Here is a 27,230-nt window from a genome sequence, read left to right on the forward strand (position 1 = left end):
TTTGATGGAAAGCTTGTTACAAGACTCAATGAAACCACGGTGATTTTTTCTTCCCCACCCATACTGGAAGACCCAGAAAACTATAACATTACCACTATTATTCTAATGGATCATTATCATTTGGTTGTAAAAAATGAGAGCCACTCCTTTGCCTATGTTGCAGACCCAACCTTTGAAAACTTCACAGATGGCATCAAAAAACAAGTCAACAAACTTATTAATGCAAAGGTAAACTTGTCAAGAGATGGTGGTTGCTCATTTTGTCCTTGAAGCATGTATGGAATTTTTCCTTCCTTTCTCGAACCCTTAACAGCTGTTTGGTACCATTCCCAAAACGCGTGGTAGAGTCCCTTACCTCTGCTAGATGATGAACATTGTCAGCTCCCCTTTCCTCCCCCCTCCCCTTCTCAAAAATAGTTGCTATCTTTTTAGCGATACTTTGGGGTTCCCAGGGATGCCCCCTCGTGCTGAGCCTGGCATTTGGAAATGCCCTCTGCCGTAGAGCTCCCAAGGACTGGAGGGGACATCTCTTTTCGCACCAGGAAGGAAAGGAGAGGCATTGCATAATTCCCAACCACTCTGCTCTTCTGTATACTGCAGTACAAATGACATCTGCTGCTACAAATGATCCAAATGGAAAGTAGCAGCTCAGGACTTCTTGTCTCCCAAGACTTCGCAATGATGACTTAGCCTTGTATTTTCTGTCTAGGGCAGTAACCTGAACAAAGCCATGACGATAGACGAGGCCCAGGCTTTTGTGGGTGATGAGCCTTGCAACATAAAAACACTAACTGAAACGGACTTATATTGTGAGCCACCAGAAGTACAGCCTCAACCAAAGAAACGGCAGAAGAGAGATACCATCAATAACCTTCCTGAATTCATTGTACGTTACTTTTTCAATAGAATTTAATATCATGTGTAAGTGACACTGATACAGTGCTTCTTAATTGAAGTAATTTGTTCTCCAAAGTTTTTATAGTACCGTGAAGAAACTCCTTGCAGTTCTTTCTTCCTCCAGCTTCTGCCTGCTGTCTAGAAGACGTCACACGTAAAGAGCGGTCCCAAGCTGCCAAATGCCTTCTACCTTCATTACATAGGAATGTAAAATTGTAGCTAGACAGCCTGGGGATTTTACTTCTTCTGCTAAGCAAAATAAAATTACTTCATGGAATAACGTGCTAGTGACCTAAATTCAGTATAAAATATTCAGAAATGTTTCCTTTGTTTGGCAGTTTGAGCTAGTAATTCACTTAGTGACAATTACTAAGAAATTAGAGCACAACTGAGAAATGAACCACTGTCCATTTGCACTTTTTGAGACAAATGTCTGTGCTTATCTAATTAGGTGAAATTTGGACTCCGGGAATGGATCCTGGGAAGAGTGGAATATGATACACGTGTGAGTGACATCCCACTGAATGTTATTTTGCCACTGGTACTGATTCCTATGATAGCAATCATCGTAATTTCTATCATCTGTTACAGGTAAGTTCCTTTAATAGGTGTTTTTGCTGTCCTAAAGCTTTCAAAGTACTACCTGATTGTTTTCAGCTCAGTCTACAGAAATTATCTTCATCTTTTTTATGAGCTGCAGAGTTAAGAAAGGCAGTTACAGCTGGAAATATGTATGAGCACCAATGTATTCCTCTCACGCACACCAAATTCCTTGGTGTCAGTCAGCCCAGCCCGTCCTTTATACATAAGCACAACAATTGCTCCCAGGCTTGCTAAGTGCACAATTGCAGACTGAGTTGCACACATACATTCTTGAAATGGCAGCTAAAGTGCCTCTTGTGAAGGAGATAACTTACTCTCTATACATATCCATCAGCGTTTATGCTGTCTCAGTCAGCACTGTAGGTCTGAGCTGGATGGATTTGGCTAAGGGGTCGTTTTGGCCTTTCCAGCTGAGATAAGTGTTACCCACACAAAAATTTCATGATTAATGGTGAAATTCATGCTTTACAAAGGGCCAGAACAATGTCTGTATTTCACTTAAGACCTACTTAGCCCAATTTTAAGGTTAGTAATGAGGGCCTCATACTGTCCTCAGGAGGGGGTGGATTTCACTCTTATGGTGCATATCAATATAGCCAAAGCAATGCTGAAGTATGTGCTGTATCACACTGATGTTCTCGTGGACCTCCTGCAACCTTCTCAATTCAGTCCCAGACACACTCCTGGGTGGCTCAGAGCCAGTGCAGGACATGTTGCAAGCAATCTTTGTTCAATACATAGAAATTGAGTTTCTGTACTTAATATGTGATTGAAAGCATTTGTAGCTACTGCTTATTGGATTTTAAATCACTGGCCCATGGGTGCTTTGAAGCAGCAGGCCTGTGATGGTGCCAGGTTGATTTACACAGAACGAGGACTTGGTCCACTGTTGCTGTTCTCCTCCTCCATTCTCCTTCTGCTGCCAGTGTTTAAAAAGAAATCAAAACCAGGAGAAAGTCCTCCAGTCCTTTGGCTTCCCGCTCAGAGCTGTTGCAAATTATTTACTTTTGCAGTTTGTAACTCTTTTAAAATCTTACCTCTATTCCATAAAGACGCAAGAGCCAACAAGCAGAACGAGAGTATGAAAAAATTAAATCACAACTTGAAGGCCTGGAGGAGAGTGTCAGAGACCGGTGCAAGAAGGAATTCACAGGTATGACAGATATTTGCCCTCCTGTGGGTCCTCTTGAGCAATCAGGAGATGGGCTGGAGCAATGGTGCTAGCTTGCTAAAACTGTCTTCTGGGAATAAATAATTAGTAGATCTTAGTAGTCTTGACTACTGACACTAACATACAGCAGATATTTTGTTATTATATATGAAAGCCGTAAATAAAATAAAATAGGGAGCTGAGGTTATTAAAGGACTTTAATATAAAAAGGATAGTTTTACTCTAAAGGAAGCACGGAGTTAGCAACTGGGAAATAGAAACTAGTTGAGATTGGGGTTACTTATAGCCATTAATGTGAGTGGCCATTGATACAGAGGAAAGGATATTTTACAGTGACTAACCGTGCACTTAGTATTTAGCACAATGGCTGTGTGTGCTAAGTATGCACATTAAAAACTGTTTTCAGAGCTGCAAAATTTATTTGCAACAATCAGCATACAAAGGGATAATTTGGCAAGCTCACAGGAAAGAAATAGCATTTTGCCCTATTTATCGGGAGAAAACCTTAAGCATGATTTGAGGAGCTAGCTAATTGTTCTGTGTAAATGTAGAGGTATCGTCCCAGGGAAGGCAGCGGGAGGTGTGAAGGCTCAGCATTTCTATATGTTGAACTACGCAGTGCAATGCTTAAATTAGGCATCTGAGTGCAAACATTGCAAATACTGGCCTAAATGATTACCATGAAATGTCACCTCACTATCTGAATTATACTTGCTGTTGGGTCATGTTGAAATAATCTCTACTAAAAAAAACCCACATTTTATTTCTAAAGAGAAATAGATTATTTCATATTCACAGTGGCTAAAAAGCAGGATTGAATTGAACAACAATTTCATGTTAGAGTTTCAAACTAATTTAAGAAGCTCAGGGTATCTCAAAGATTTCAGCCATGCTGGAAGCCTCTCCCAGTCTTGTTTTTCTGGCATTTCTGGGACAGGATATTCTTTTCTTGTACCAGCTTGCTTTCTCTGGAAAACCAACTCCTTCCAGGTTCTGGACACAAACAGAAGCAAATGTTTGAACCAAGAACTATTCCCAAATGGGCTTCATTTCAAACTGCATTTTGAACTGTGAGAGGATCGATCAAGGTTAACAGCCTTCCCTCTCACCACCTCTCCCATGGAACTTCATACCCATTTCTGAAAGGAGAAGGTGCCTTTCTCTTGCTGACACTCCTAGCAGGGGGCTACAGACTCCTGTTGCGTGTTGGGTTGAAGGTTTCCTCTCTGCTCCACCAAGCACAAACACTGGGGAAGTAGAATGCACATCCAAGGAGTAATCCAGTTCCTAAACTGCATCCATCTTGGCTGACAGTAAAATGAAACACTGAAGTCAAAACATGTTCTGGATCCATACTGTGAAACTGTAATGTCAACAGCACAAAGTGCAGACAGCCTAAAATACGTGGGAACAAAGATAGCCAAGGGACATCAGGGAGGAAGTACAAATACCACGAAGGTGGAAACCACAAGATGCTTTCTCCCGCAGCTTTGCTGAATGCTATAAAACAAAGAGGTAAATGAATGAACAAGAGCAATAAAATTACTGAGACAATAGGTCACTGTATTAATTAACATGGTATTCTAGTCAATCAGCAATATTGGGTAATTGGAAAGCCTTCAGCTAAATAGCTGCTCCAAAGGATGATTCCCTAATCACTAGGAGGATCACTTTCCCTAAAAGTCACTTTTAAGAACTTCAGAGCTTTTGAGTCCCACAGAAATGTTTCCATCAATTCCAATGAACCATTTAACCTTCTTCCTTCCTGCCATCCCCTTTCTTCCAATTAAATTTGCGTGCTTTACACTTTAAACCTTTCTTTCCTTGATTGCTGTGTGTTTTTTAGAAGAACTTTTATTACTACCTAGACTGAGAGGGAATAGAATGTGCACTGAAAAAAAAGAACCAAGAAAACAATATTGCGGTGTCTTTTTTTGGCTCTGTGCTACAATCCTACATTCGTATACATGAACTCACCCAGACGTCCATTAAGGCCCTTTTTCAGATAGGCAGCAACAAGGAAACCATCTGTGCTAAAGACAGTTATCCTCATGTCACCATAGGATTAGCTGTGGTTGTAGTTAACAGGATAGTTCGTAAAAATAGCAAGAGAAAACGTGAGATGAAATAGAATTTTTGGTGTTGAGTCGCTTTTTCTCCATTACAAGGCATCCAAAGAGATCGTGTTGCCTAAAAAAGCTGCAGGCTTTTTTTTAAATGAACCTTTAAACTGAATTGCATATTCCAGATCTAATGATAGAGATGGAGGATCAGACAAATGATATCAATGAAGCTGGAATTCCAGTACTGGACTACAAAACCTACACGGACAGAGTCTTCTTCTTGCCCTCCAAAGACGGAGAGAAAGACGTGATGATTACGGGGAAGCTGGATATTCCTGAGGCCAGGCGGCAGACTGTGGAGCAGGCTTTGAACCAGTTCTCCAACCTCCTCAATAGCAAATCATTTCTCATTAATGTGAGTACTGAAGTAGATTTGCCTTGTCTCTTAGCTAGGCATACCTGTGTGTGCAAGACAGTAGGTTTGCAAGCACAACTGAACCAAAATCATTAAAAATAAGTGATTTTCGTACAGTTCTGGTTCCACAGTAACCGCTGCAGATATGTGGCATCACAGCCAGAGCTTCCTGGTGGGGCAGAGAGGCAAGATCATTTTTCTGTGCCAGGTCACGTAGTATGGAGTTAGTCAACATCGCAGTGGCTGTAAGCAAACAGATATTACCCAATCTGGCATTAAAACTGCTGTTACAAGTTTGTTTTAGCCTTTTAAGAAGCGTGATCGGAGAATGCTGATTCCATCCTGGTTTATCACAGGAGTCACCTGTGGGGAGCCATCTGCTGGATCTCTGTCCCAGAGAGGCAGAGGCTCCTCAAGTGGCCTATTCATCGAGATTGATGAGTGCTCACAGCAGCTCTGAAGAGACTTCTAATTGCTCACTCTCAAAAACAGAGGCTGATTGTCAGACACCTAAATAGAGATTTAGGCTTTTAACTTTTTCTCCTTTTTTAAATGAGGCTCCAGTGCTGAACTAGTTAATGGTAGCATTAGTTTATGGCAGATGAGAGCGCATTCCCAGGTTTACCTAGATTAGTGTCTTTGTAATTTGATGTGAAAGGACTGGGAATTTGGGGGAGAGGGGAGTTGATTTTCTCCTTTAAAAAATTGTCACAGAACACCTTTTTTCATGTAATTAAAGCATCCTTTTTAGATAAGGCTTCAGTTAAAGTATATAAGCATTCCTTGGGTTAGTCCGGTACACTGTGTGTGTATCTAAAAACAAATTATAGGCAACATTTTCTTATAAGTATTTTTTTCAAACTTCTGAAAACTTTTCCATTCTGTGCTTAGGAGATTAATATTAAAATAATATTGCTTGTCTTCTTAGTGCAGACAAAGTGTTGAGGTTCTTCAGGAACCTGTCATCTGACTTGATTTTACATTTGTTTTCTATTTCAGTTTATTCACACGCTGGAAAACCAAAGGGAGTTCTCTGCTCGAGCTAAAGTGTATTTTGCATCTTTACTGACAGTTGCTTTACATGGAAAACTAGAATACTACACTGACATCATGAGGACACTGTTCTTAGAACTGATGGAGCAGTATGTTGTGGCCAAAAACCCAAAGCTGATGCTAAGAAGGTTTGAACGATTGCCATATTTTCTGTAGTTCTCTGGTTTTCTGTAAATGTATTTCTTTTGCAGTGTGACTGTATTAAAAAGCTAACTATCCATGAAAGTCAGAAATAGCCTGGCCCAAGCATATTAGGAAGACAAGCTCACCAGGAATAGCTGTGGAAGGCACAGGCACGACTGCTGGCAACAGATTTCCTTATTCAAATAATGTAGTGTAGAATCTGCATCGAGATTACTGAAACATCTACCTTACTTCAAAATACAATACCGAACATTTCATTTACTTTTTAATCTAATTTTATTCCAAATGATCTAGCATTTATACCACACATCATCTCCATAATGAGCACACATAATCAGCTTGCATTGTGCATTCAGTGAGGTCTTGCTCTAGTGTTTTTAACCCTGTTGTTATCCCAAATAAATTACCAAAGACCTTGCTCTGTGTATGTTGTAGCTTTGTAATCTGTAGCTTATTTCCCAGTAACTGCACAACTGGGTTAATTTTTTAGCTCTTACAGCATAGACCCAATTTAAGATTTTGCATAAAGCATGTGTGCTTTTCAGTAATGAGCTGAAGGTACCCGGGAATGATGAGCAATATAAAGCACTTATCCTAAAGCAAGTACATGCTCTCAAGACTCTATAGGGAAATCATTGCATTAGGAGACTGCATGCAGTTAAGCATGTAAAAATATTGTATTTCAAGCAAGCAATGTTTTTCTTTAAAGCTTTGTCATTAAGTACCCTTACCATACTTGGGGTTGGTTTTTTTTTTCAGATCTGAAACGGTTGTTGAGAGAATGTTGTCTAACTGGATGTCTATTTGTTTATATCAGTACCTCAAGGTAAGAGTTGAAGTCTGTTGCCTGTGGGGTTTTTTTTATCAATAATATTTAAACATGCTGCATTGAGTATATCTTTTGTTTTTGCTTTATTTCATTTCCTTTCCTTTAAACAGGACAATGCCGGGGAGCCTCTTTATAAATTGTTCAAGGCTATCAAACACCAGGTAGAAAAAGGCCCAGTGGATGCTGTACTAAAGAAAGCCAAGTATACGTTGAATGACACAGGCTTACTGGGAGATGATGTAGAGTATACGCAGCTGGTAAGCAGAGCATGATTAATATATTATAAAATAATTTTTTCTTTTAAAATTAAGTCCTGTAGTGTTAATTCTGTACATACTTTTCTGGACTGCTGTGATCTGCAAAGAAATTCTGGTCATGCACAGGACTGTTAATAGTTTGACAAAAGCAAGTCTCCAAGCAGGGAAATAGAATTATAAAGTATCTTCTAAGCGTTAAATCCAAGTCCTGCCAGTGTGGAATCCATTTTAGTAAATCCCTTTCATAATTTTCAAAGTCTGTCTGAACAGTGGTCAAGGTGTTTGGCTCCTTCCCTTTTCCCATCTAAATTAACTGGCAATTGATTTTTGCAGAATTCTTGCACTACGTTATGCTTGAACTTTGGGTTGTCTTTCTCCCTTGTGATTGCTGCTCGTCAGCATATCAAACATCATTTTAGAGATCATTTTATTATTATACCAGGATGAGCTCCTCTACAGTCCCGTGAGATGGCTCTGCAATCTCCAAAACACTTTATGAACCTGTTTCTGCACTTATTCCTGTGTGAGTCAAACTCTCCTGAACATGGGCAGCTGTGCCTTAAAAACAAAAAACCACGACAGCAGCCCAACTGGCATTGAAAGGGGTTTATTTCCACCTAAGGAAATAATTCCCTACAGTGATGAGGGGAAGCTGCTTCTACAGGCAGTTCTGGAGACCCGTGTTAGATGCTTCGAATGGGATGAAGTGGACATCCCTGCCCCAGGAATTCCCCATCTGATCAGCAGTGCCATGGTCCAGTTCTCTTCTATTATGAATTCTGCTTTGACTTAATTCTGTTCACTGCCACAAATTTCCACCACTTTTTCAACCGGACTCCAGCACACAGATTCACTGTCTTTTTAAAAAACTGAAGCAGCCCACTCTTCAGCTGTTTAGGGAGCGTAAATTCTAGTTTTACTCTTTCTGACAGTCTTGCTGGTTTTGTTCAGGATACGGTGTAATGAATATCAAAGATGCACAGACTGTCCTTCAAAGACCGTCACAGGATTTTTTTTTTCCCTCTCTGATTTGTCTTTTATTGACATGTTAGGAACCATTTGTGGTTGTCTCCAACTGAGAAAGATGCAGTGACATATCTGCAGTGTGGAAAGAGAAACTTAATAAAAAGCTTTATTAAGTCCTGGTAAAAAAAAATCACCATTTTGTCTATTCTGAAGGGATGCTGATGGGATGGCTGATGTGAAGAGACTGCTGTAGGATTTTCACTCACAGAATCACTAGACTGTGACCTAGACTGCCTGGAGGAAAAGGGTGTGCTGGGCAAGAAAAAATATTTTGAGTTCAATTGGTATTTTGGGGATTAGTTGAGTTGTCATCTTCATCTGAGCTGAAAGTGCCACCCATAGAAACCACACTGACTGGCAATGCTGGTTATATTTTCTTTTTTGTGTATGGAGAACAAAATTTACTTGCACTGTACGTCATGTAAGACTTAATGGCAATAATTCTTTATTCAGTCTGTTTCTTTTCACAAAAAAGCCAATGCCTGCAATTAAGCTAAATGAATGCAGTGTGAAAGCAGAAAATTTGTGTATGCAATCAGATGTGGGCACAACAAGCATACTAGCTAGATATTAAACTTCATAACGTTGTACAGTGGCAGTATTTGGTTACAGATTTCCCATCAAACAAAGATTTTATGTGTGTGCATGGAAGATGATGAGATACATATGTATATATATGTATGATGAAAGATTATGAAGGGGGTTACTATTGCTATAAATTATTAGGATCTTTGGCATGATGATGACATTGTTGTGGTAACTGTGAACAGTTAGGGAGCATTTGTACACCAAGGTAGGTTAAAGCATGAGTTAATTAGTTCACTTCTGCCCGAAAGTGAGACACGGTGGAAAAGTATGGTATAGAGCAGTTGTCTGCTTTCTAATTGTTCTTATTTAAAAGATGAATCTGTTTTGCATCGCTGGTTACACTGACATGCTGCATACGGAACCAGCAGCAAAATCATGTCTAATTACCATAAAGCTAATAGGAAAAGGAAGGTGAAATCTCATGATTAGTTTGAGAGTTCTGTCAAGGGACAGTGCAATCATGTTTAATTTGACTGCCGTATGGCGTAGCTTTTCTTCACTGTTTAAAAATACCAGCCATGCAAGTTTATTTCTGAGGTTTGAGATTATAAAATCAGGCATTATGGTTGGCAGGACCGTATGTATCTGAGAGCTGCGATGCTTCGGATGTGCCTGGCCTCCAAAGCTACCTGACTGGCAAAAGATCCACGAGGCCTCTGAGCTGTTGTACTGATTCAGCTAGTGAAAGAAGGAGGCTTTTCATAACATCTCTTTGGTTTTGGTGGGTTTTTTTCTTTCTGGGGAGGTTTCCTGGCCATCGTTTTCTCATTTGCTTTTGCTTGTATTAAAACTGACACTTATATAGCGAAGCTACTTTTAAAAAAATCACTCTAGATTTAGCAAATTACAGGCTTTCAAGAAATTCTCTTTAACATTAAAAAAAAAACATGTCAATACTATCAGAAAACAGTAATATTTTAGAACTAGCATAAACTACTTAGGAATATTTCCTGGAGCTATTAGAGTTATTGTGACAACAGTAAGCAGTAAATGAAGTCTTTGAATACCAAAGATGATATAAATGGCTTTTATATATACATATATATATGTGTGTGTGTGTGTGTGCATATTTATATATACCTAATGAACAGCTGGTTCACAGGAGGTAAAGTTACGGGAGCTGAACAAGCCACTGCTCATCAGTTGAGCCATGTTAAATCACCATATGTACAGACCTAGTCCGCTCGACTTGAGAAGTAAAACCACAACCATGAAGACAGCATAAAGGAAGGCAAAAGCACACAATATTCTAGGAGTTCAGCAAAGTGCAGCTCAAATGATTATTGGGAACTCCTTAAGTTTGGGCACTGCATTACTTGTGCTTTTCAATGTTCCAGGTTATCAGGCTATATGGGAAGCATGTAACTAGTCAGTGGTCCAGCTGCTTTGTTCTTGTGCATCCCTCTTTAATAAATTCCCAAGACTCAATAATAGTAGCATATTAGACATGAGTAAATCTATTCTGCATCTTTTGTATTTTGGCATAGTCGGAGGAATTAGCTGGAATTTACAATAGCTGGTTGGCTGCATAACAGCCGGTTGGCTGCGAAGGATCTCTCAAATAATCCATACTCCCATTGCAAATATGTGCTGCTGTGCAATAATCATTGCACAGTGAATTTTAGATATTGTTTGCATTTACATTGCCCAGAAAAACACATTCAGAGATAATTTAGCGCTGATTTGTCTTAATAACCGTGTACTTTCTTTTTTTTACAGACAGTAAATGTATATGTACAAGATGGAGGAACCGATTCCATACCTGTGAAAGTACTGAACTGTGATACCATATCACAAGTAAAGGAAAAGATAATAGACCAAGTCTATCGAAATCTGCCATGTTCTCAGTGGCCAAAAGCTGAGAGTGTAGTTCTTGGTAGGTAGCTACTTGTGTTACTATATTGAGCAGGTGAAACACGTTGTGTGATTTTGTATTTTCCCCAAAAATGTCTATAAAAGCAATTTATTGTTTAAAAAAAAAAAAAAGTTGAATTCATGTTTAGCTGGATGCAAAAATATAGCATTTTGTAGCAATCTTAATATGCATTAAAAATTAATGCTTTCTTACAGAGTTCTTTTTCCTGACTCTTAAAGTTTTGGTGTGCTGTCATTAATGTGCAAAGAGCCTGTTAATGACTGTTAGCACAAATGTATTCATGTCTGACAGAGTCAGTATCTCAGGTACTAATTAATGTGATAATGGCAGCATGGACAATTAACTGATGGAGAAGTAATGATGCAATTTCAGAAACTGGTACTGATTTTGACTTGCCTTTATGATGGTTATGCAAAAGAATTATAACTTACAGGAACGGCACTTTCAGGAGATGATGAGCCACCCAGCCTCTGAAAATCATCCTCCTTGAAGGATTTCTAAATTGCTGTTCTCTTCTTGAGAAAATGACGTAACTTAAAAGGCCTAATAATCTCATAATAAAAGCTTCAATTAATAGTTTTGCAATATCTTCATTACTGCCTTAATCTGAAAGTAGAGGATGCAATTCTTGCTTTTCAGAAAATCCTAGTAAATTACCTAAAATTGCCTTTTCTATTCCATACAAAGTCCTACTCCTCTATTTTGGACTGATAGCAGTTCTTATTATGTATATGTGTAGTATTTTATGCAAAGGAATTTAACTTTCTGTGGAAAATAATCAGAAGTCATGTGGATGATTAGGAATAGTTCATGCAAACTTCTGTAATAAAGGCCAAACTATTAAGCAATAAAAAACACGCATCGTGGCATGTGCCAAATTACTTCTTTTAATGTTCCACAATGCGTTAGTAGGTCTCTAAACTGAAACATTCTTGGAGTAGTTATTTTTGCACATGGTTAAAAACTGTTTTTTCTCATTTTAATTACCCCTTAGAGTGGCGTCCAGGTTCTACTGCACAGATCCTCTCAGACTTGGATTTAACATCCCAAAGAGATGGCAGATGGAAACGTATCAACACACTAATGCATTATAATGTAAGGAGGTGTTTCAGAGCAGTTGTTCGCATCTGTTAACTGTTCTCTAGTAATAAATAAAATCTTTATTTGTTTTTAGAGAAACTTCTGTGTTATATAAAGAATAAAAAAAACCCCTAGCTCTGGGTCTAGGCAGTAAAAGCTTGGGAGTGTGAAAGGCTAGGTCTAGAGATACTGCCTAAACATCTTACCAAACACACATCACCTAAATGCCAGCACTTTGGTTTCCTCATCATTGCAGTGTCCAAATGCAAATTCCCCTTTGAACTTTCAAAAGTTCCTTTTGATAGGTCTCATATTCATCTCTTCTTTTCTCTACCAATTCCTATCCCTGAGAATTATCCTTGTCTTTGCTCTGCTGCTAAATACATCTTGGGTTGCTCTGGTTTGTTCAACAGCCCAGTCAGGAGAGCAGATGCTGACGTTTTTTACTGTCTGTTTTAGGTTTCATACTGTGCACTCTACCAAGCACTTGCAATCCACTTATCTTCCCTTTGTATGCTATTTATTGCTTTCTAACAACAAATATCCTGGTTAGGAAAGATAGAAGTTAGTTAGTTTTCCCTCAGAAAACAGACAGGTCTGATTCTTCATGATAAACCCCATTTTTGTACAAAGGGCGCCCATGCCAGATTGAGGAACCACTGAAGTCTTGGAGATGCTTTTAGCATTTTCAGTAATCTCAGAGGAGGTGTTGATGGGATCTCTTATTAAAGGAGGGGGAGGGAGTCTGTTCTGAATTGCAGAGCCAGTTACCCAAGAAGCCTTTGAAGGGCAGCATTAATCATAGGTCTAGATTCCCAGCAAAAGATTACTGAAACCACAGTTTACGTGTTAAGAAAGAGGTTCAGTAGTGCATACTTCTTTCGAATAACATCCCTGTGTTTGTGTTTTCAAAGGTCCGAGATGGTGCCACGCTCATCTTATCAAAAATGGGAATTTCCCAGCAGCCAGAGGATAATCAACAAGATGTCCCAGGGGAAAGTAAGTATCTTGTGGCTTCACTACCTCCCAAAATGACTAGAAGTCAAAACCCACACAGAGAGAGTGACACTGCTGTCTTATCTTGTTTATCGAGCATGTCTGTGGAGCTAGATATTCCCCACCAGACTATATAGGGCTTATTTGTTTTGTGTTACCTACTGCACACTTGCAATGGTTTTCTTTGTCCTCATTATAAAAGCCTTAAATAATGGGGCTTTAACCATAATTGCTGTGAGTCCATACCCCAGCTTAATAGAAAGCACTCTTAGCAAACATTTCCGTGCATATTTTGTTTCTTAATCCCACTACATCTAGAGTCAAACCATATGTTTCATCCTTCCAAAGCTTTATCTCTTTTTCTCCTTCCCTCTTGCTTTTCTTCCTTTCGTCTCCAAATTTCTTCAACTTCTTATTAGACTGAGAATTGAATGCAGTGTTCTAGATGAACAACAGTAGAGACCAGCTCCCCTCTCTGTGACATAATGGATCTGATGTAATTTTTTTTATTGCATTTCTTACAACTACGTTGCCTTGCAAACTCATCTCTGTACATTGATATTTTGTGTCTCCCTCCCTTTGGGTGATGTTTCACCAGCTATGCTAGCTTGGTTTTTCCAGGGTTTGTTGGTTGGCTTTGTTCATTCCATGCATGTTATCTCTTTAGATGCAGCATTTTCCACAATTCCTTTTTTGGTTTTGAGGTTTGCAATCCACTCTAAGTTAGTGTCAGGAATTTCCTTATAACGTTTCCTCTCTTTCACATCACTAAAGCAGCTGTTGCATAATTCTTATATTACTGTCTGCTACAGTATGCTGGACTTCTCAACACGAAAGACAACCTGTTAGCTTGCAACCCATCTTTTAAAGCTTTTATTTCTACATGTTAGTATTCTGTCTAGACCAATTTCCTTTATCTCAAAACCTCTTGAGACACAAAAGCATTACATTACAGCCTAAAATGCACTCAGATTTTTATGGAAATATTTACTTGTAAATTTATGTTCTTTGTCACATGTGTTTCCTTTACATTTCAGATGTTCGGTTTCTCTTTTTTTTAATCCTTATATTCAGTTATTTTACACAACGTAGAAGGTAGATTTATGGAACAATAATTGTTGAGATCATTCTTCCTTCTGTGAACTCATTTGATATGCTTTTCTGTCTAGCACTGATTTCAAAAGCCATTGCTTCACCTAATAGTTTCATTCCTTTAAACAGATTTACTGATCTTAGATTTAATAGGTTTTAAGGGCTGGGCAGTCAAACAGATTGGAAATAATATTCCAGAAATGTACATTTTTCAAGAACATGGGTCTCAGCTGATAGCTCTGACATATATCGCTATTTAACAAAAATGCGCAGACTTCCATTTCATTTGTGTTGAGTCTTGGCCAGGAAATTAGGATGGGCAGAATTACTTGCCGTTTACTTTTTACTTTGTCCTCCTGGATGCTTTCTGTTGAGACTTTTTCCAGCATCCTTGAAGGGTCTTCTAATGGTTGTGGCTACACCTCTGCTGCTATCCTCTCACCCCTTTACTGCAAGTGCCTGCCATAGTTGGCCAAGTGGTGACTACTCTGTCACAGCAGGTGCCAACCCAGCATGTTAACGTAGAAAGCCAGTGAAGTGCAGCCAGGCGAGGAGTTGATTCCTAGTCCCCGTTCAGTTTGGTTGCACTGATTGCTGAGATAACTGCTGAAGCGGTAGTCGCCTCCACTCTAAAGAAGTGGAGTGGACCATGAATGGAGCCTGGTGGTGGTGTCCGTAGCTTGCTTTGCTTTCTTAACATAGAGCAGTGTTCAGTCACCTGTTCTGGGCTCCCAGTCTTCATCCTCCCCACCTCACTACCCTTGTGGCAGGCAGTAGAGGACCAGGTTTTCTTCTTTTGTTGGGTTTTTTTTTTCTTTCCTCCTTCTCTACAATGATATCTTTAGCTATGATTCAGTACGATGAAGCTCTTTGAACATACATGATCTGTACATGGTCTGTACATGACTCTGAACTTAGTGGCATACTAAATTGTAAAGGAAAAGCAGACTTCTGGGACAGTGCTGTCACACGAGGGCTCTCGTACACGAGAGAAAAATCTGCAGAGAGAATTCAGATCCCAAAGTATAGATTGAAGACAACTTCCACCATGTGTCTTCTCCACACCCTGTCTTGTACCATGGTAGTGTATAAATTTGGGAAGACAACATTTCATGCCAGGCTAGGCCATTTTCTTTAATGCCAAAGGGTCCTCAGAGCTATCTGGTGCCAACTTGTTCTTTTGGAAAGCTATAAAATGTTACAAAGCTAGTGCAAAGCGAGAGCCTGCAGTGACAGTAATTTGTGAGACGCTATGTGTATAAAAGGGAGAGGATCAGAGGCTTCCCCTCCCACACATACACATTTATATGACACAGGGATTTACAGGGTTGGAATAAATAGAAATCCTATCCTGGCTCTATGAATGAGGCTTGTGATGAAGTGGTTTTCTTTTTATTCAGTCTCTCTCATTAACTTGCACCTTTTGCATTGAGAAGTGTCAGCTGAAGCCATTGACTGTCTGCCAAAGTACTAGGCTTTGCACAGAACGAAAATGTAAAACCATGTTCAGAGATGTTGCTCTAAAACCTGGCATTGCTTCCATGCTGCTTTTGATTCACAGCTTCTAACAGGAAGACACTAGAAGCTGGAGGTTGTGACAAATTAAATGCAGCATCTTTTGCTTCTGGAGATAATAAATGCAATTACTAATTTGTATCAAGATGGAGAATGGTTTCAATGATTTCATGCTAGTATTTCTGTACTGAACTGTAAGCCAAAACAACACGCTTTGTTATTCTGGGGTTTTTCTCTGGGGTTTTTTTTTCCTTTTTTAAATCTGAATAAAAATAGACAGAGGGTTGCAGATCAGAAATACTGATTAGCAGATCTGTACAGGGCAGCCCTTCCTTCACCTCCATGGAGCGGTGTATTCACAGGGCAGGAGGAGACTGGAAGGAAGCTAATTTGCTGCAGGCCATGCAAAGGGAAAGGGGCTGCGTTGCCTGTCACCATCTCACTTGCCTCCGTATGTTTACATCATGGTTCATACCACTATAATTAGTAGCACAGTCAATATTTGGCATTAAACCCCCCCCCAGCGTTATTTTATATTGGCCAAAGAATGCCCAAGGGCCAAGACGGAGAGTTCGGTGGCAAGCATTTGACCCAGTGGGCGCAGTCTTCTCCCCGCTTACAGCTTGATATGACTACCGCAATAAAAAAGGAGGTGTTTTCCCCTATCTTTCATTTTCTTCACCTCCTACTTTTCCATTGGGGAAAATATTATCTCACAGAAACATTATTTTCTCTTAGCAACCATACTGCTGACATGTTTTGTTGCCCCCTGAATTTCTCTTCCTCTTTCTTCCTGCTATTTTTAGCAATGAAGTGGGATCTTTGTGTTGCAGAAGTTCATCTGCTTGAGCTGTAGTCTCTTAATCTCTACTTTCCTATGAAATAACTACTATTTCACTGGTAGCCAATTCTGTTGTTGCTAAACAAACACGGGCCAAATTAAGCTGCACATAAGGGCCAGTAATCTCAGTGGAAACCCCTTTGGTTGTTCCGCTTCTCTCCAAGTTAAACTGGGCCATATACCATCAGGAGGGCAAAGAGAGGATAAATTCCTTTGAATCAAAGGAGGAAGCAGAAGTGTACCAAGCGACTGACATAAGGCTGGAAAATAGTTTCTGCTCTAACTGCGTGATTTGATCTATTAATTTACAAAAGTAAATAACAGGCATTGCAAAAGAATTTCCAGACTTCAGGCCCAGCAGCGGTTCTTACTGTACTGGCGGATGATTGCTATGAATGGTATCGATTGCGAAATCGCAGCTGCCTCAAAATAAAGTGATAGGTTTTATTCCTTTCTTGCTTCATTCACATGAACTTCCAAGTCAAATTAAGAACTCTCAAAGGACAACGTGATTTAATGTGGGATTTTTTTTTTTCCCCTACCTGCTTAAAAAGAAGTAAAGGCTCCAGAAGACTGCATAGCTAATGCTTTTCATGAGGATATATAAAGCAGATTCAAGCGGCAGTGTTGGCTTGGCCAGATTACACACCAATGTTCTTTTCCCCTGTGATGTAAAATATTCAACATACATGCAAGCTGGTAAATTTAATGTAGCTGTTGAGGAACACAGTTAATAAACTACTACGGCCAAAAATTTGAAAGGACGAAGTTCATGCAATTAGAAACTGGTATTTTCTGCTGTAACTGGGATTCAGTTACATTAGATACATATATTAAAGCATAAAACTTAGCAGTAATGCAAAATAATTTGTGCAATAGGGCTGAATAACAATTTTTATGAGAAAAATAGCTTTCATATTTTTAAGACATTAATGATTTTAAATGGACTGATTGAGTAACTTCCACTGGAAAAGCGCCATTGATTTTAGGGACTATGCCAAGTAGATATAAAAATTCAGAAATTAAAGGAAGAACAAGCAAACCCAGGAGATTTGAAGCTAAGTTTGTGACACAGAATCTTTTTTCAAGGGATATTAATTACAAGTTAAAACAATTGTGTAATCTCTTAGAACTGTTTGTAACAAAAGATTCTCAAGCATAGAGTTTATCTGAACATTCGTGTTGATGCTGAAATGCCAGACTCCCTTTATTCCACTGTGTGATCATTGAGCTAAGCTCAGGGACCAGGTGAATGACCAAGCCACGGATAGCATAGCGAAGCACTGTAATCAGATGAGCTGTCATTAGCAACCAGGTGCTTACTCCTATTTCTGCTATATGGTAAAAGACTTGATGTGAGTCTCTTTCTCTGGCTTAAGCTATGAATACTGACAAACAAATTTTTTAAAATCTTACTATAATGGATTACGAATTTGCTGCAGTCATTACCTCTGTCTGCTGGAGTTCACGTCCTCTCAGCAAAGGGACGCGTTGTTCCTCCTTTCAGCTACGCAGCCAAGTGGTGCTGGTCAAATGCTGATAAAGGCAGGTTTGAACTGAGGTACCATAGTTTGAACTCAGCAGTTGGGTTGAAAATGTAAATTGTAATGGTGATACCTAGAAAAGAAGGTTGAGATCATAAGTTCTTAAATTGCCACTGCCAAACTCTGCTGCTACAACAATATCTTGCCTTGTACCTGGAGTAGGCTGCGATTGCTCTTTCCGTGGTGGCTGTTGGGTCAGACCTAGCTGAATTTCTGTCACTTGATCATGTCTCCGAGAATTCACAAAGAGGTACAGTACTTCAGTGTGTGGACCTCAGAAAGTACACATACTGTGCTTACGTGACCAAATAGGAGTTTCCTTATTGTGTGATTTCTTCCTTTCCCTTTGCTCTTGACAAAAGCAAGCTTTTCCAGCTTATGTATTATTGAACATTTAGTACTTGAGTTGTATATGTTGGACAGGAACAGAGTAATCTAGATCCTCTTGGCAAGAGGACAGGTATGTTAAGGATAGGGAACAAAGATCTTACATGTACTTATGTATATGATTATTTTTGTGTTGCTGCTTTGGGTGTGGGGCGTTTTTTGTAATTATTGGGATTACTGTTTCTAGGGCATGCACTCCTGGAAGATGAAAATAAGGTCTGGCATCTAGTCCGGCCAGTAGATGAAATAGATGAAGGTAAATCGAAGCGGGGCAGCGTGAAAGAAAAAGAGAGGACCAAAGCTATTACAGAAATCTACCTGACCAGACTTCTTTCTGTGAAGGTAGGGCTCAGATATGCCACGGTTACACCTTACTTCTATAGATTTTGAGGTACAACTGAAGAAAATGATGCAACTATTAGTCATATGTTCAGCTGCAATTTTGAATATGTCATGTACATATTCATAATGTTGAGGGCTTCAAGTGATTAATATGCCCTGAGGAACATTACTGGGAAAGAGATAAAGTATAACTCCTGATCAAAGCTGAGAACCATGATTATGTGTTCGTTAAATAAGGATTTTTCTTGCAAGACAACGATGGATATTCTCCTGTGTGCCACCTGTTTAGATAATATTTTGTTGGGTTTTCTTTTGAACCAAACGCTTTTTAAACTGCTACAGAGCCTTATATTTCCCTTTTCTTGTGTGTGACCAATGCTGCAGTATAACCTTGAAAAATAAAAATGTTTTCTAATAATACTAGTTCTTTTAGAGTATTTTTAGTGCTGATACTGCAGAATGGATCACAAGATGACATAGACTCAGGACAAAGAGCCAGCAAGATGCTTACATCCCTCTCTTCTGTTAATAACTCGTTTGCAGCCGCCGCTTTTCTGTTCCCAATAGCCATTTTATAGATTATCACCAGTCTGGAGCTTTACTAACTCGTACAGAGCTGGTGAGGTGTTATGGCTGGGACCACAGCTAGCCCTACAACCCAAGGACTGTCGATGTGTCCTTGCTGACAGCAGAGTGGCTTAGGGCTCCTTGCCTTCTTGGTCCCTGCCCTGTTCTGCGGCTGGCAGCTGGAGTGACGGTGAGAGAAAGGATGCAGCCCTTCAAATGTGTCTCTAGGGCCAACCAGCTGAGCGGGCACAAAATGCATGTGGCCTCAACGGGGTCATCTCTAAAACAAGGGGACAGTCTCTGAGGTCGCAGTCTCTAAGGTCCAGGCAGATGCAGGAATTCAACCAAGCATACAGCCCTCCTGGGACACTTCACTCCTTGGGCTCGGTGGAGCTCATAGAGCTGGGCCAGATTGGGTGTCTAATGAGACCCAAGTGCTTGCCCTTAAACAAAAAGTCAAATGCTCACTGGTACTTTTTCCTCTCAGTCTCTTTCTGAAAATTGCATGGTGTTCTGGAGTCAGATAAACTGGAGGTGGGAAGCTGCAAAACCATTAAAAAATGGCTAACAATTGTTTTATGTGCACAACGACCCTGAAGTGTAGATGTATTGTATACTTAGCAACCAGTTTCTGCTTCTTCTGTCAAGCAGAAAGCACACCTTTCTGTGCAAACTGCAGAATAGTTGGTGAAGTCGCAACCTTTCAGGCTAGAACATAAAATTGTTCTCTAGAAGGTGTTTACTGTGTTGGCAGTTTGCAAGGTCACTGCACTGAGAAGTTGCTTGTTTTTTGTCACCCGGTACCCTCAGCACTCAGGATGAAGGCCATCAGTGACTGCAACTGGATTATGGGTTGTTAGTGTCAACAGGAATAAAAGATTCTAGGATGGCAACCGAGTTCAGTCTGTAACACAAATGTAATATATTTTTTTAAATTTGCTTTTAGGGAACACTTCAGCAGTTTGTAGATAACTTCTTTCATAGCGTGCTCAACTCGAACCATGTGGTGCCACCAGCTGTGAAATACTTCTTTGACTTTCTTGATGAGCAAGCAGAAAAACATGATATCAAGGATGAAGATACCATTCACATCTGGAAAACAAACAGGTACAGTATGAACAGAGTAATAATTGTATTGCAGAGAAATGAGAGTGTAATTCCCAGGTATGTACTGGTACTCTTACCACAAATCGAAGTAAATTTCATTTATAATTCTCAGAATCATTTTTATTGAGCTAATATGTTTATATGATCAAAAGGATTCCCTGTAAGCCTAGAAGCTGCAGAAATGAAACCAGCCTACCTGTGGGGTTGTCATTGGCAGATTTACCACTTTACTTTTTGTCTTTCCTCAGAGAAGAGGAAAGCAAGAGGCAAATGGGACTAGATTTACTGTGCTGTCAAAGCACAAAATCTGATAAAATACTACTCAGGTAGTTTCTCTAACCACACTGACATCATCTCGTGCTATTTTGGGGTACTCGAGATTCTTCTCATATGAATTTTTCTGTGAGATGTAAAGGCTTGGTTTTCAGACATGGAAACCAGACAACAGATAGCTTGTATAAACGTTGAAATATAAAATTAAGCTTCTTTGTTGCGAGAAGATCAAAATGCAAAACCCGTACTTAATTTGATGTGATTTGCTTATTGTAGAATATTTATTGTGTAAAAAGGATTATTTATCTTTTTCCTTGCTTTGTAGCCTGCCTCTTAGATTCTGGGTAAACATACTGAAAAATCCCCATTTCATCTTTGATGTTCACGTTCACGAAGTAGTGGATGCTTCCTTGTCAGTCATTGCACAGACTTTCATGGATGCTTGCACAAGAACAGAGCACAAATTAAGCAGAGTAAGTGATTTGCATTCTACATCCTGACTACACTCATGCCTGACAAGACAAAGGGCATCCTCATAGACAAAACCCATTCTCTGAGGAGATACAGCCTTGATAGTTTTTTTTAGTTTTATAATGAAGTTAGCATTTCACCACTGAACAGGTTGGTGAACGTGTCAGTGTTACTGTGTAGTCTGCCAATTGATGTTTATAAAAAGGAGAAAATAGCAACTGCTTTTATAAAAAGCAAGCTTAAGAACTGCATTTTATGTCCACGAATAATTGAGTATCATCTTGCACTGATATATTTGTAAAACTGAAAAGTAATGCTGTGTGTAAACTCCATGCTTTTAGGACAAATAATCCCACCAATGTTAATAAGCATCCAAATGTTAATAACTGTAAAGCTCAAGTGCATGTGAGTATAAAGGCTTGATCTTAAGTTCTTGACTTTCTTTTGCTTCCTAGAAATGTTCATAAATCAACCAAGTTTCTCTCTATTATAAATTTTCCAGGATTCTCCGAGTAATAAATTACTTTACGCGAAAGAAATCTCTAACTATAAGAAAATGGTGGAAGAGTAAGTATAGACTCCTTTCATGCTTATTCGGAGTTGTTAGGGCTTAGTGTAAGAGGAAAAGCGAATGCTGAGGTAGTCAAAGTCAATTGTCAAATGTTAAAAATTTTACACCTGAATGTTAAAATGTTCCCTTGGTGGTGGCATTGGCAGGGTTGAAATGGAGCGCCGTTATGACCCAGTGCATGTTCATGTCTGTGCAGACAGATGGATAGATTTATTCAGGACAAAATATGATGCTGTTTTCTGCTGTGGTTGTTGTTACCCATACGATCTGTCTAATCAACGCTGCACTTTCGTAACTCAGTAGAGATCAAATCCTGAAAACATTTTCACAAGCACATTTTTTCTATTCCATCTCTGACTTTATTCATTTACTAATTGGCAATTTGTGAATACCATGGAAGGTCTGCCGCAAGACAAAACTCTTCTTAGCTGATGACTTCAAAAGTTTGAAGACCTAAAATAATCATCGGCTGCAATTATAAATAGATTTCTTTCCTGTGGTATGGCCCTGTACAATCAGATACAATTTGCCTCTGTTGTGAAGGTACTAATGACTGTTGGAAGGCAGGATTACTAAAGGAATCATTGGTCTGTTGTGGTAGAGCATCTCCTGCGTTATTAGGAAACGTTTAAAATAACTGCAAAATTGAAAGACAGAATTACCAGAAAACCACACTGTATTTCATCTAATTGAAAGTCTGTTTTCATCTGTTGCAGTTACTACAAAGGTATTCGTCAGATGGTGCCAGTTAGTGACCAAGACATGAATACCCATCTAGCAGAGATTTCTAGGGTAAGAATAAATTCCATTTTGTTATCCTGAGATTGGAGCCACGTATAGCACTGTTTTTCTTTGTCTTCTCTTTCTAACTCAACAAGTGGGTTTTTTGTATGTGCAGACATCAAATGAGTTATTTCATAAATCTCTGAAATACTCCTGTTTAGTGTCGTTGTGCCTTTTAGCCCTTTGAAATGTTGATTATTGAATGGAACCAAGAATGGTTATCATCACTAATCCAGTGTACTTACTGGCTGGTTCGCTCATTTGCTTAATTTAGTTGAAGAGTTCTAGTGTAAGGAGGATGTTTGGGGAATTTTTTGTGGTTTGTTTATTTCAGTGCCCTTACGACCTAACATTTTGCAGATCAACATCCTCATGAGAGCATTTCTATTTTCAGTCATTCACTACAAAACTCATCTGCAGCAACATTTCGTTTTCCAGTTCACTCTATTTATTACACAAATTGACATGTATATAAAATTAAAACGTTTGGTGATTTAAAGTAAATTCAGTAGACTGTTTTAACATCAGCGGAGTATGTTGATCCTTTCTATTTACATTATAAATTATGATAAAAATGAATATGGACGGACTCATCGAACATTGCAAATTTTGACCAGCTCTAGAAGTGACTTTTATAGAGCAAGGGAAGATGGATGTTTCTCTGCTGCTTTATGCCTTGGGTAATCATTCACGCCAGTAGCAATATTTTGCAATCCTTCATTTTCTTAACTAACTTAAAAGACTAAAGGCGTAACTAGAGACTTGAATCCTATACGTTTGAATGAAAAACATCTGTTTAGACAGGTAAAGCACATTCACTAAGTAAGTTAGATGTCAGGGGGGGAGAGAGGAAGAGGTAATGGAAGGGCTATTTCCTGCTTCATTTAAAGTTCTTTTTCTCTCTGTCTCTCTCTTTCCCCTTTCCATCTTCATGATTCAGATGGCTTTTTCCAAACATACACGTGTTCGTGATCTTGATGAGTTGCACCTTTGCTGTAGTGAGGTGTGAATAATTTCAAAGAGTTAAAAAGAGCTGGAGAAAGGATTTCAAACAGCCATGACAGTGACAGAACCTATGCTTAATATCTCAACAATAGGTAGATTGTACTGAGTAAATGTTTTAGTTATACATACCCATGTTGTTAACAGATGTTCTAGCTGTAGTCTGTGGTTTGACGTTCAGAGTTCAAAATGTTTTCCACCTCCAGTGTTAGAGTTGTGGGCAGGCTGGAAAAACACCAGCAGGGAAGTCTTGATCTAAAAATCACCAAACAAAAGTTTTCTCACCCCTTTTTTCTGCCCCAGCTGTCATTTAACAAAAGTTACAGGATGCAGAGCTTGCATTTGGAAATCTTGTCTATTGTATCCAGCAGTTGTGCACGTGCATAACTTTCAGTTGTCTATGATCATATTTTGACACGTTTGCTGCCCGCTTGTGTTGTTTAACAGGCACATACCGATTCCTTAAATACGCTTGTGGCTCTACACCAACTCTACCAGTATACTAACAAATACTATGATGAGGTAAGTTGCGGCTTTTGTTTTCATTTTTTAATATCAATGGTAAAAAGTTATGAAGGCTAACGTCAGTCTAAAGGAACAACTTCTGGAATTCCCTGGATAATCAGGTAAAAGCAATGCTGAACAGGAAGCTCTAACTTTGCAGTTATACACTTTGCTTGGCAATTACGCTGGTCAAGGGTGTGTTCTTATAAATGAACAATTTCATTACGGGCTATCTGTTTTTGGTAGTGATAGTTTAACAAGATCTGAAAGAGAAATAGGTTTAAAAATAATTTCTCTTCAGTTCTACAGTCCTAGTTTCTAAGAATTAGGACAAAAGAATGTCACTGAGCAAAAAGTAGTTGTCAGAGCTATATCAGGTTTCAAGCCAGTGGGTTTTTTTATTAGGAACAATCCATTAAACTTGTTTTGCTTGTAGGAATGGGGCCGTGTCTTTTTTATTAGTTAAGATGCACTTAAAACTTCCATGCATGCTACCGTCCCTGTTTTGCCGTGCCAAATGAAGTGCCTGCCCAAGGTAAACCAAAGTAGAGTAACTTTTGAATATAGCCTGATTCAAAAGGAGGCCCACCGATTCAGTCCAAAACATTTCTTAGGTTTTTCACGCCCTGTGGAAAGGGGGACAAAGAATATCCCAGTGTAGCTGGGCTGTGGCTATGGCTCTCCAAACTTAATCTGAAAACAAAAAGAGAGAAGGAAACTTTTATTCAAAGGTTTCCATGGAAATGAATGCCTCCAGAAAACTCTCAGAATTAAATCAAAGCAAGTAAGAACAGATGCTGAATCAAAAAGGAGTACAGCACATGTGAGCTCTCTTCGGTTTGTCTTGCACCTCAGCACAGTTCCTGTTTTCACTTTAGCACTAAAGGCAGTGAGTCTCATCCTCAGCTTCACGGCAGCTGCTTTATACAGCAGCAGCCAGCCTGTCGCAGCTTTTAAACAGATGTAAGCAGGGAAAATCAAATCACCCTGAGAAGTCTTGCAACGAGGGTCAGTAGAGGAAGCGGCCAGAGGAATGCAGGCCAACCCATGGCGTTGGTTTCCTCGCCCCTCAGCCCCAGCGCTAACCACGCTGGCTTTCAACGCCTTCCCAAATGTATCCGTGGCCTGACTTCTTACAGAAACACTCAGGGACCCTGACTGACAGATGAACCATAAAGCCCTGATTCTTCCACACCCCTGTGTCCCTGCTTCCATTCGTGGTTTCACGTTTGGTGGCAGGCGCAGATGGAGTCACCCGTCTGTGGGACTTCATCAGTGGCAGGCCAGCAGCCCCCAGTGCGTAGCTGCAGCTCTTCCTTTCACGTACGTCACTGTATAACAACAAGGTGCATCTGATGAAAAGGCTGCTAATTCAGAGTTATGGAGATAATCTGTCAAGAACCATTCAGTAAAATTAATCGAGCTTATTTATTTTCCGTGAAAATGTTTTAATTTGCATAAATTGGAACATTTTGCAGCTGCCCTTGTCTTTATTACTGACGCAGTGGTTCCCAGCATGCGCTGTACCTTCTGCATCTCTGCAGGGCTTGACAATGACTAAGTGGGTACATTCTAATTGTCCACATTTATATGAAGGATATATTCACCAGCAGAGATAATCATGAATTATTTAGTCTAGATTTGAGGACTTACAGCTAGATGTAATTGTTTAAATTAAGGGAACAATACCAAATTAAATTAGACCCAATTTAAATACTGTAATAAGTGTTTATTAACGCTGTCTTGTAAAAATGTTTTCACGCTTTAAAAACAAATCCATTAAAATAATTATTTCTAAACAAATTTGCTCCAGTGTTTGAAACTCAAATGCTATACCAGCCCTTCAAAGTGAAATTATTGGCTAGATTGATCCTGACTGCATTAATCTCCATTGTCAATGATCTGCAAGAACTAGTAAGAACCACAGGTAGTGACAGGCAAACTCTGTTTCTTCAGTTCTTGTACTTGCAAGTTCATACAGTATTTAAACAGAGCTAAAGGTTTCTGCTTGATTACAGTGTCTGACTTTTATTAGTAAAGCCAGTTCTAGAAAAGGAACGGTTTTGCCGTGTAACACATTCTCCTAATGGAGAAATCTAATAGTTGGTGAAAAGTTTCCCTAAAGGATGGTGGAAATGAAAACCTTTTGAAACCTTTGAAATTTGATCTTGAGAAGTCCTAAAAAACTCTGTTTGAAAAAAAGTCTTCTCATAACAGTTGACCTTTTCTAGCTCTTGTTTTCAAATCCCTTGTGTGTTAGAGTCATACCTTCCTATATATATATTCCGTACAGCAGAGGCTGCATGCGGGATGCTGGGGGGCTCCTCTGACGAGCTCTTTGCTTCCTCAGCTACGTGGTGCTGGGCCAGAGTCTCGGCATTTCTTGGCGAGAGCCAAAGGGGAGTTGCCAGCAGCTCCCTGACGGTGGCCAAACCGTTTTCTTCATCATAGTGCCTATAGACACAAGAGACCTTGCGTTGCCCTACCTAACACCTGTGCGCGGACCACCCAGGAGCTTCTCCTAACCAAAGCTCACGGGGATGGGGCTTAATTACTGCTGGTAAATGACCCTTAAGCCTTGTAGGGTGCACTGCAAGTAAAAGCACTATTTCTTAAATAGCTATAAAGACATTTTTCCCCCTGCCTGTTCCATCTTGGAATGTAGTATTTCACAAGATAAAGTACTACCTATTAATTTGCTTGGATCCCAGCATAATGGGAAACATTACAGCAACTTAGATAAAGTAATGGAGACTATCATTTTTATTGCCTTTGTGTAAAAATAGAACGTGGGGCCTACTAGATGGACTTTATCTTTGGTATAGAATGAATGCAAAAGGCTCTTTACAACCAAAGTAGTATGGAACACTTGGTCCGGGAACTATGTCGTGTATTTTAAGCTAAATGATTTTAAACATTCTGTGTTTATTTCTTCCAGATTATAAATGCACTTGAAGAGGATCCAGCTGCACAAAAAATGCAGCTTGCCTTCCGTTTACAGCAAATAGCAGCTGCGTTAGAGAATAAAGTGACTGACCTTTGACTCAAAAGCCGCAATAAAGAAATCTGATCTGAAGATGTTCAAATTCATTCTTCCTGTTAAGGAAATAGTGTTCTATTTTTTAATGTATAATTACAACTTTAAATGAAAGATTTCATGTTTTTTTGATAGCAGAGATGTAATGTAAAAAATTTTTACTGTAAATTATGCTTCTAATTAAAAGCTGTGTTGT

General features: G+C 39.3%; 1 protein-coding gene across 1 annotated transcript; it reads left to right on the forward strand.

Annotated features, from left to right (window-relative positions):
* Positions 1–27,230, forward strand: LOC104072099 (plexin-B2-like; the record flags this gene model as incomplete). Its single annotated transcript, XM_009573996.1, has 18 exons — positions 1–228; positions 710–886; positions 1,349–1,488; positions 2,553–2,653; positions 4,920–5,149; positions 6,149–6,330; positions 7,106–7,172; positions 7,286–7,432; positions 10,766–10,922; positions 11,917–12,017; positions 12,917–13,001; positions 18,565–18,719; positions 20,233–20,393; positions 20,992–21,139; positions 21,640–21,704; positions 22,425–22,500; positions 23,941–24,015; positions 26,936–27,230. Coding segments are annotated over 18 exons (2,400 nt in total), but the record flags the coding sequence as incomplete, so codon positions are not given.

Source organism: Fulmarus glacialis, unplaced genomic scaffold (assembly GCF_000690835.1).
Source record: "Fulmarus glacialis isolate BGI_N327 unplaced genomic scaffold, ASM69083v1 scaffold29803, whole genome shotgun sequence".
NCBI lineage: Eukaryota > Metazoa > Chordata > Aves > Procellariiformes > Procellariidae > Fulmarus > Fulmarus glacialis.